This window comes from Mus pahari, chromosome 3, assembly GCF_900095145.1.
Source record: "Mus pahari chromosome 3, PAHARI_EIJ_v1.1, whole genome shotgun sequence".
In the NCBI taxonomy this organism is placed as follows: Eukaryota; Metazoa; Chordata; class Mammalia; order Rodentia; family Muridae; genus Mus; species Mus pahari.
In genome coordinates, this window is record NC_034592.1 from 95,947,926 (window position 1) to 95,958,387 (window position 10,462).

General features: G+C 41.0%; 2 protein-coding genes across 5 annotated transcripts in view; one reads left to right on the forward strand and one right to left on the reverse strand.

The window, feature by feature from the left end:
- Positions 1 to 4,366, forward strand: part of Slc12a6 (solute carrier family 12 member 6) — a 93,775-nt gene extending 89,409 nt beyond the window's left edge. For 2 of the 3 annotated variants that reach the window (XM_021193350.2, XM_021193352.2), the window contains exon 25: positions 1,631 to 4,366. In XM_021193350.2, the coding sequence (XP_021049009.1) occupies positions 1,631 to 1,722 (92 nt within the window). In that variant the 3' untranslated portion in view covers positions 1,723 to 4,366. The remainder of the gene's footprint in view (positions 1 to 1,630) is intronic. The other variant, XM_021193351.2, reaches the window with a different exon arrangement.
- Positions 4,222 to 9,243, reverse strand: Emc4 (ER membrane protein complex subunit 4). 2 transcript variants are annotated; one of them, XM_021193353.1, is made up of 5 exons: positions 9,033 to 9,243; positions 8,691 to 8,805; positions 5,642 to 5,795; positions 5,281 to 5,441; positions 4,222 to 4,590 (listed from the first exon to the last, which is right to left on the reverse strand). In XM_021193353.1, exons 1-5 carry the CDS (start codon positions 9,116 to 9,118, stop codon positions 4,555 to 4,557), a joined length of 552 nt encoding a protein of 183 aa, XP_021049012.1. In that variant the 5' UTR covers positions 9,119 to 9,243; the 3' UTR covers positions 4,222 to 4,554. The 2 variants fall into 2 exon arrangements, with proteins under 2 accessions (XP_021049012.1, XP_029392579.1); XM_029536719.1 differs by lacking the exon at positions 8,691 to 8,805 and having other exon boundaries at positions 4,223 to 4,590; positions 9,033 to 9,121.
- Positions 9,244 to 10,462: the final 1,219 nt, after the last annotated feature.

Sequence of the window (10,462 nt, forward strand, 5' to 3'; positions counted from 1 at the left end):
ATTTATTAAAAAAAAAAAAAAAAAAAAAAAACAAGGCAAAGGATTAATTCCAGGGTTTTTATGGGAGACCTCCAGCCCTGCAGTGACAAGGACTGGCTCATTCTTAGCACCATTGAGGAAAACAGGGGTTATTTGTTTTATTAATGAAGAAACTGGTATGAAAATCTGACTCATGCAGCTTCACTTAGAAATTTTGTAGGTTCTCTCTAGAGTTCTTTTAAGCTTTTTTTTTTTTTAAACAAATTTTTTTTTAAAAGACATTTATTTATTATATGTAAGTACACTGAAGAGGGCGTCAGATCTTACGTATGGTTATGAGCCACCATGTGGTTGCTGGTATTTGAACTCCGGACCTTTGGAAGAACAGTCAGGTGCTCTTACCCACTGAGCCATCATCTCACTAGCCCTTAAGCTGGTTTTTTAAAAAACCTTTTTCTTGGCATTTTGTCAAACGGATAACATATTACTTGTAAATTCTGTTTTTCATTTTTGAATTGTGTGTGTGTATAAATTTATAGAGGCATATGAATACACACATACTATAGCCTGTATGTGGAGGTCAGAGGCAAACCTTTTTGAGTCAGACTCACGTCACTAGGCTTGTACAGCAAGTGTTTTTACCTGCCTCACCCTATCCTTTACCCAAGCTTTTTTTTCTTTTCTTTTTTTTTTTTTTCCATGTGTGTTGCTTGCATGTGTGCAGGTCTGAAGTGTTTGAATTTTCTAGAGCTGAGTTAGAGATGATCATGAGCCACCACATGCGTGCTGGGCACTCAGACCTGGGTCCTCTGTGAGAGTATCAAGTGCTCTTAACTACTGAGACATCTCTCCAGCACTTATAACTGTTTATACCAGGCATGGTGACTCACACCCTTAATCCTAGCATTGGGGAGGCAGAGGCAGGCAGATCACTGACTTCGGGGCCAGTTTAGTCTACATAATGAGTTTCAGGCCAGCTAGTGTGACACAGTAGTGTGGGAGTGGGTGTACACGGTGCTCTCAGTACTCATTGCAGGGAGCTGAACTCAGGTTGACAGGGTTATACAACAGTGAGATGGCTTTCAGCAGCGGAGCCACCTCACTGTTAACTCAGTTTTAAATCACATTTAGAAATAACAAATACAGGCGGGGCTGGGGCTCAGTGCTAGAATGTTTGCCTAACATGCATAAAATTCCTGGTTCAGATCCAAGGACTTGGAGAACCGGAACAAATGAGAATGTCTTGTATTAAATACACAAAGGGTCTAGAGTCCACGATTATTTCATAAGTATAAAACTGAATCCAGTTCCAGGCTTGGTGGTACAAGCCTATAATCTCAGGAAAATGTATGTCTGTCTGTCTGGATGCCATAGCTAGTCAAGATCAGCCTGGGCAATTTAGTGAGACCTTGTCTCAGGATTTTAAAAGAATTAAAATCAGAGCAGGTGAAGCAGCTGCACAGAGTAATGTGTTTGCCTAGCAAGTGCACAGTACTGCCAAGTGAATGAGTGGATGGATGTATAGATGATGTTGAGTCAAGTTCAGGCTTTTCCTATTCAGAGTAGGTCTGTGATCAAATAAACTTAGATTACTGATGTCATGTTATAAAGCGCACTACTGATCATCCTATTTCCTTGACAACTTCTGAAGACATGGAATTTCTAGAAGTACTCACTGAGGGATTAGAACGAGTCCTCCTTGTCCGGGGTGGTGGCAGTGAAGTCATCACCATTTACTCATAATGAGTTATGGGAGATTCTGCGTGGTCCGACCTTCCCTAAGACTCATCGTCCGTGAAGATGATAGTTCTTTCCTACCACTCCCACTCTACTCTTGGAGAGCTGAGCCCCATCTATGCTCTTGGCTGCAGCATGATCTGCCATCCCAGCAGAAGCAAATATTCCCTCAACAGAAGAATGGTCAAAGTCCTAAAAGCTATTTCTATGGCAGGAGAAGGCAAGTCAAAATTAACAAGCTAAGCCAAAGGGAACCTTTTGGCACACAGAAGGTAATGAGTTAGTAAAACATATGCTAGAAATTTAACTGGCAACAGAAAACAATGTTCATATCTAACATTCAGGACAAGTCTCAGAAGACACAGGTCAGTGAGCACCAGAAAGTTAACAGGCAGTTAAGCTTCACCTTAGTAAAAAATGAGTTACTATTATAGAGACAGCCTGCAACAGGCCAGGATGGAAACAAAGGATACTGATACACAAAACCTGAAACATAGCTGCAGCCACTACTTCTTCCTCAAAACTTAGATTCCTCATGTTTTGTCTGTACTGTACCACCGTATATCTTAACTGTCTTTGTTTTAAAACCCATTCTGTGGTTATAATGCAGACAGTAGTGTTACTATAGAAATGTTTTTTTGAAAGACTAGAAATGTTTTTTCAGGTTTTCAAATGCTGAACTAAGGGGATTCCAAAGAGTGCCTATTAAAATGTATAGAAACACAGTGGTTAGCTATGCAACACAAAGCACACAAGCTATTATCTTAAGAAATGTGGGTTGTTATGTAGTTAACCAGAAGGGTCTCTTCTACTCTTAGTAGGCATTGGTCTTAAAAAACAAACAAACCAAACCAGTAGGAAGAGATGCCAGGGCTGTGTGATGCCACCTCCAAGGCCCCAGGGTTCAGAGGTTCAACAGTGGAACTGGGGGTGAAAGCCATACCCTTTCCACTGTGCCAAAATTGTCTGCCTACACTGGCAGACAGGTTTGCATGGGCCTGACGCAAGCACCTTTTCTTTCACAAGAAATGCACCTGTGGCCTCTTCATCAAAGCCATAGTGCAGATTTGAGGCACCCGACCTCCATGCCCAGAGCTTTTCCTGTTTCAATATTACTCATTCTGACTCCAGAAACTTCGCTCTGAAACAAATGGTTCACTGAGCTAATGATCTGCTGCATTGGTTTTGCTTTCAAAAAGCTCTAACTGTGCCAAGGAAATACTTGTGTAAGATCAGATTTTTTTTTTTTTTTTTTCTAATTTACTGATCACAGACACTTGGCTTACCAGCATAGGCAGCCTTTGTGGCTGAGCAGTATTTTCCAGGATGTGAAACCTCCATACCTTTTCCAAGATACTTAAACTGTCTTCTTGCTTATAATCACGGCTGCTTTTAAATTTCCTTTCACTGACGGTAAATTGTGCCACTCTCCATATCCTGTAGGACAATGAACTCCCAGAATTCAACCCAAGACAGAAGAAAACCCTCAAATATGGCTTAAGAAGCTGAGTCATATGGTTTGTTCTTCATGCTCCCAGGCCCACTTGAGGTAGCAAAGGATCCAGAATGTTTTCCTTTGCTTCCTGAAGCAGAGGGTAGAAACTATTCATAGTTCTCTTTCCAACACTCCATTGCATACTTGAGTATAATCCCCTAGGCTCCAAGGCATTGGAGCTGCCCATTCTGTAAAAGCCAGCTTGCGCAGGAACTGCCTAACACATCCACCCCTGACCAAAGGGATACATACTTTTTCCATATCAAACATGGGAAGAGAATAAGGTTTCTTTAAGAAAGGCTGTTTGTGGTTAGAACTACGTAAGAATTTGTTAAAGGGTAGAGAATAGTCTTCATTCCCCAAGACAAAAATCACTGTTACATGGACAAATGGTTATTAGGCCAGATTTATACTCATTTCTGTCTAGAACATTTCATGTCTATGTGTTGCTCATGTTGTCTGTCTGCAAAGTGTCTTAGCTCTTTTAATCACTGCAAATAAAGCAATACTGAAAACTTGAGAGAGAAAACGCACCTTAGGGGAAGGGGCCAAATGTTTCTAGAGGGAAGAGGAAGACCTTCTCCTGCCTGCTTTGTGTCTTACCCAGGAGTTATTAGCGGGGCAGGCTGTAACATTTGTTCTCCCCCAACTGGCCCTCAGCCTTCCTTAGCTACTTAAAAGCTGGAGTTTAAATTGCAGGGCCTGCTTGACAGGTGCCAGCTTCCTTGTGGCAGAGCAAAAGTTGCTGCTTTTCATCTTCTGTTGCCTCCTTTTCTTGTGGCCCCAAGGATCCCACCAATCCTCATTCCCCCTGAATGTTAAAAGAAAATTCCTTAATGTGGATATTAAGTTACACTGTAAGCATATTTACATGCTCTTTTTTCCTGGTTTATTTTTCTTTTCATCATGTATAATTTGAATCCAGTGATAGTCTCACATCTTCCAAAAAAGTCTGCTTATGTGATATAGAAGAGAAAATAGACTTAAGGGGAACTTGTGAAACATTAAAGCATTGTTCTCAACCATTTAATTTATTGAAAGGAGATGCTGCTACTGAGCAGCTGCTATTCTTTTGTTTACATAGAGTCTGGTTTTGTTTGTTTTGCTCTGTGCTGGGAACATAAATAAAGTTTTCTACATTATTTTCAGTCATAAGTTGTGCTATAGTTTCTTTTCTGCTGTAACATGCTGCACACTGTCCTTGTAGAATCTCTGTCCTCACCACAGGAAAAATGCAAGCTTTTTGGCTCTTCTCCACATGCATGACTATTTTAAGGGAGGATGTTTAGGAGTCAACAGCTTAAAATGCAAACGAGGTCCGTATACATGGTGCTTTCTGGGGTTCACAGAAGTAAGCCTCCTCCACTGAACTCCATTCTCTAAAAGAAAAAAAAAAAACAGTAAAGAGGTGAATGGCAAACAACTTCTGAGTCAGTTACTTTATCACAAGTTCGGCTCTACATGACCTTGTAACTTCCAAATGCCTGTAAACTTCCAAACCTTTGTTGTTACTTAAGAAATAAACGGGCTGGTAAGATGGCTCAGTGGGTAAGAGCACCCGACTGCTCTTCCAAAGGTCCCGAGTTCAAATCCCAGCAACCACATGGTGGCTCACAACCATCCATAACAAGATCTGATGCCCTCTTCTGGAGTGTCTGAAGACAGCTACAGAGTACTTACATATAGTAAATAAATAAATCTTTAAAAAAAAAAAAAAGAAATAAACACCTGGGCCAGTGAGAGTGCTCAGAGGGTAAGGGCACTTGCTGCCTAGCTTGATGACCTGAATTCAATTTCCAAAACCCATATTTTCAGTCAGAAGTTGTACTATAGTTTGGGTTGTTTTGTTTTTGTTTTTGTTTTTGTTTTTGTTTTTTTTCTGCCAGCTAACTTGCAGCACCAAGTTCTCTGACCTCCAAAACACACACACACACACACACACACACACACAGGCATGCAATAAAAAATGTAAAAGCTTTAAATAAAGAAGCCCTCAATATCAGCATCAAATGAACTAACTAGCTATTCACTGTAGATTCTATTTGCCTGAAATTTAACTTTAACCATACCTCAGGGGGCTCAATAAAGGCTAGCCAATCTGATGCATGTGTAGGCAACAGTCCCATGGACTGGCACTTGTAAACTGCCAATGCCAAACCCATCAGGTTCCCAATGAGATAAACCAAGCCTTGAAGAAACTTCTGACTTGAACTCTCCAGCATCTTGAAAGCTGTTGGGATTAACAGACATTGTCAACACCATTTCCCTCCCAATATGAAACCTAGAATTTATACATACAAGACCCAAAATAAGATTATAAGTGGTACAACGACTACCACTACCAAAATACCCTCTAGCCAAAAATATGCCAAAGAATTGGCCTTCATTCCTTAGCACCCAGGGAAGGAGTATTATTTTCTGAATACTTACTGGCTGAAATGGCCATAAGTGCTTGAATGGGTCGCCAGGCCATCATACACACCATCATAGTAGGAAAGATGGAAATGGTGTTGCCTGCCATGTACATGATGAAGAGGTTCATGGGAATCTGCTTGAGGGGACCCAAGGCGATGTCCCAGCAGCGCTAAAATAAACACACGGTTTAAACCTCTAATCACTCTCTCATATACTGTATGACTGATGCTTAAGTCAAGTGAACAGAAGCTTCAGTTCTCTGCTAGACTGAACTGGCTTTTCGGCTCCTTCAGGTTGCTACAAGTTGCTCCACTACTCTATCCCTGTGTTTCCCCTATATAAACTTTCTGGGGCCTTTTGTTTTTCAAGATCATTCCTCTGTGTAAACTTGGCTGTTCTGGAACTCCCTCTTTATACCAAGCTGGCCTCAAACTCAGAAATCTGCCTGCCTCTGCCTCTGCCTCCCAAGTGCTGAGATTAAAGGTGTGTGCTACCACTGCCCAGCAAGTTTTGAGAAATTTAAAATCTTTTTGTTACTTGAGACAAGGTCTTGGTATGTCCAGGTTGACCTCTAAATTGAGACCTTTTTTAACATCCTCCAAAATTAATAGGATTGTAGATATACCCCACCACAGCTGGCTAAAATTCCATGATCTTAAGAACATGTGAGAAGACTCAGCATCTATTTCATGAAAGTCAGGAAAAGAACAAACTAAAGGATTTTGAGAAGAAAACAAAAATGAGATCATCAAAGATAAAATTTTCTTTTTGCAAGATTATAAATTGAGTTCTGGTAAACCTGAGAGGGGAGAAGACAACTCTTCCATGTCCAGAGAGAAGGCGCGGCTTTATAGACCCTACAGGAGTTACACTCGCCAGTTTACAAACTTGTTGACTATTTGAAATTTTAGGAAATGGATACATTCCTAGAGATATGACTTAACAAATTGCATAAGGAAAAACAGTCCCATGGCAGTTAGCAAAGCTGATCCTATAATTAAGCCCAGATCACTTCGCTTGACAAATTCTAACCATTTAAAGCTAAAAATACAAGTCTTACACAAACTCCTTTGGCAGAAAACAAATCAAAACTAAATACCCAAACCTTAAAAGACTATTATGAGAAATGTATGTATGCATGTGTATTTTTGTATATATGCAAAATAAAAAGTTTTAATACTTAAGAATCTAAATGAAAAATCCTAACAAGGCACTGGAGAAGTGACTCAGTGTTTAAAAGTACTTGTTGCTTATTCAAGGGTACCGATGTTTGGTTCCTAGCACCACAATGATCCATAACTCTAGAGCTAGGGGATCCAATACCTTCTTCTAACCTCTGAGAGCTCTAGGCATAATATATATGTGCAGACAAAACACTGATATGCATAAAATAAACCTAAAAGAAAATAAGCTTAATCCTAACAAAGTATGAAATATATAAATCTATGTAAAAATAACCATAACTATTTTGATTATTCACATTAAAGCTCAGCCATATTTGTAAATAACTTTCTGTAGAACACAGCATTGTTATAGAAGTATCTTATGATATGCCTTTTAAAAATCATATTTAATAATTTGTAATCATATTATACTTTGATGTACCAAGATAAAACATTAAAGGATAATACTTATCCAAAAATGACTAATGAGTATGTCATTTTGATGTTGTAAAAACTGAGTGTATGCATTCCATGGAATAAAAATCATTCAGCAAAACTAAGGCCGCAAGGGGAGCATAAAAGGAAATCAAATATCAAGCACCTCTCTAAACACCTGGGACACACTTCTGCTGTAACATTCCTGTGAAACAGCTTACAAGAGTGCTAAGACAGATGCTAAATAACAAGGCATGTGATATGTTCACAACATATAAATGAAACAGTGTGGCACACGGAAAGGCTTGACAATGTAATATTAGAGAGACCCCATAGGAGGGACTTGGCAAGTTATGAAGGAATCCAGAGGAAGAGCATTCTAAGGATAGAGAACAAACACAAAAAGCAACGAAGGGGAATCTGTCTGGTATCCTTACAGAGCAGCAAGGAAATCAATATGAGTGAGTAAACAAATGTAAAAATGGTAGACAGGGCACAGTTGCTACAAGGAGTCTGACTGGTACAAGCAGAGTTGTGTCTAACACTAAAAAGACATTTGGTGTGCATGCGGAATGAACATGGAATTTTAGACTGTTTTTGAGTAGGGATGATCTGGCATGTTTTAAAGAGTTTTTTTTTTTGTTTTGTTTTTTGTTTTTTGTTTTTTCAAGACAGGGTTTCTCTGTATAGCCCTGGCTGTCCTCGAACTCGGAAATCCGCCCGCCTCTGCCTCCCGAGTGCTGGGATTAAAGGCGTGCACCACCACGACCGGCCTAAAGGGATCATTTTTGATGGCTGTGTTTGGAGACTGCAAGGAGGACAAGGTAGGACATAACAAGACCCATTAGAACTCTATACAGAGAGGGATACTGAGAATTTGAGAAGAGGAGACTTGAATCTAGGGTCTCTTTCAAAACGGGGGAGGGGGGTTCACTGCAGGTATACACTGTTAAAGCTAGCTCCTCAAAGTGCACCTCTTTAGACTTAGAAAACATGTGGTGATGTTGGAAACATCTGTAGTTCACACAATTATGCAAAGCCACAATGGTACCTAATGTGTAGAGGTCAGGAGTACTAAACATCTTACAGTAAGTACCCAGCATAATTCTCCCCAACAACAAAAAAAGTACTTAGTCCCAAATAGAAAACAGTGCTGAGGTTGAGAAACCATGATTTTAAATAGAGGGACGGAGGGACGGTTGATAGATGACTAGTTTACTAGTTTACGGCTGGTGATGTAACAGTTGAAGGCAGTAAGAAATGGTAGCAGGATTGGGATGTTTTGAAGATAAAAGTGACACGGTATCCTAACACACTGAAATTATGTCAGGGAACATATACGTAAGATACTGTAATATGAATCTTAAGCAATGTGTCTTAATGACCGGCTGCTTTACCTCCACTCCAGAGAGTATGGCGAAACAGGGCTGGCCTAAACGCTACGGTAACACCTAATACCTCTGTACCTTCTCCACCAGGATCCGGTCGGTCTCTTGCACGCTGGTATCAGGCACTTGCTTGTCCAAGTAACCGACTGGATAGAGGGAGTCTCCCTGTCCACTGCCCCGGTCACTTCGGCCCCTAAAGAACCAAACCAAATCAAGAGACTAAAACTGTGGGTTTCCAGCCCTTCTCAGCCTATTGGGAAAACTAAAAGATCCTTGGGGGAAAAAATAACTTCCACAGCACAGAAGCTCCTTAGATAACATCTGTGTGCCACCCACTCGTGTCGGAGACTTGCACGAGGCCCAGGTCCGCGGGCTCTCGGGCCGTTCTAGGGTAAGGATCAGACACCGAGCTTCACTCACCTGCTGCCTCCTCCCGGCCCACTCAGCTCAATGGCCCATTTGAACCGCCGGCCTCGGTTAGCCACGAGGCCCCCCTGGGTCGTCATGACAGCGGCCGCTGGCTAAAAGCACCCACACCCCCCGGCCGCTGCGTTCAGCAGGGAAGAACCAGCAGCGGCGATTGCAAGCTCTCCGACTTCCTCGCGTTCGCCGCAGTGCACTTCCGGCGCATAATGTGAACGTCACGCGTTCCCCGGAAACTTCCTGTTCGGAATACAGGAGAAAGAGTGAATTTAGGAAAGCCTCCGAGACCCAGAAGAGCAGCTTTCTGAAACCTCCCTGCGAGTACACCTCTCACTTGTGCTCTGTCTCTCAGGTGTGCGCCATCGAGCTGGAGCGAAGTCCGAAATGACAAGAACTGAAGCCAAGAAGAGCACGAACTTGAAATCTTGTTTTAATTCTGGGGTTATCCGGAATTGGGTGACCTTGAGCGAATTATTCAACCACTGAGTACTCTGTGCACGTATTGCAGGAGCTATGGATTTGTCTTGTTCTGTTTAAATGGTTTTCCCATTTAACTCGCAAACTAACCCACCGAGGTAGACCCTGGAAATGGAAAGATAAGCTGGTTTCAGGATTTAACTGGTCTCCTTTTACGTCCTTTCATTAATTACCATGCTACCTCGTCTAGATTAAATTCATTGCTCCACCTGCCTTATGCAAAAAGATGGATAATAGCCTAATTTTGACCTGTTGTGAGATTAAATAGGACCTATAACCTAGGCCTAATTTTTTATCAATAAGCGTTATCATTCCTGGAAAGAAGAGTTTATATTCAATGGCTCGTCTATGTTGTAATTTAGTCTATTACTGGAAAGTTGTTTCCTCCCTGTCACCCCTTATATAATTAAGTGTTAGTGTGAAAATCATTTGGAACATCTGTTCCTATTGTACTAGGAGTGGAATTGCTACATCAAAGAGTATGTACAGTTTTAAAGAATTATTTTAAATGCCTACTTTTTTTTTTTTAAAGATTTATTTATTTATTTATTATATGTAAGTATACTGTAGCTGTCTTCAGACACTCCAGAAGAGGGAGTCAGATCTTGTTGTGGATGGTTGTGAGCCACCATGTGGTTGCTGGGATTTGAACTCCGGACCTTCGGAAGAGCAGTCGGGTGCTCTTACCCACTGAGCCATCTCACCAGCCCCTTAAATGCCTACTTTTTATCAGTTCAAAAACAGTAGTTTTGTTTATTTCTTTTATTTACCTTTATTACTGTTGTTCCCAAGTTGTTTGTTATGGCTAGAGTTTTGAGGAAAGGACTACTGTGACAGTATGGTTGAGGATCTGGCTGAAAACTACCTCCTTAGCCAACTAAGTTTTGACTCTTAGAGATAATGGTGTTCTGCACACATTGAAGATTCCCACCTCCACATCAATTTCCAGT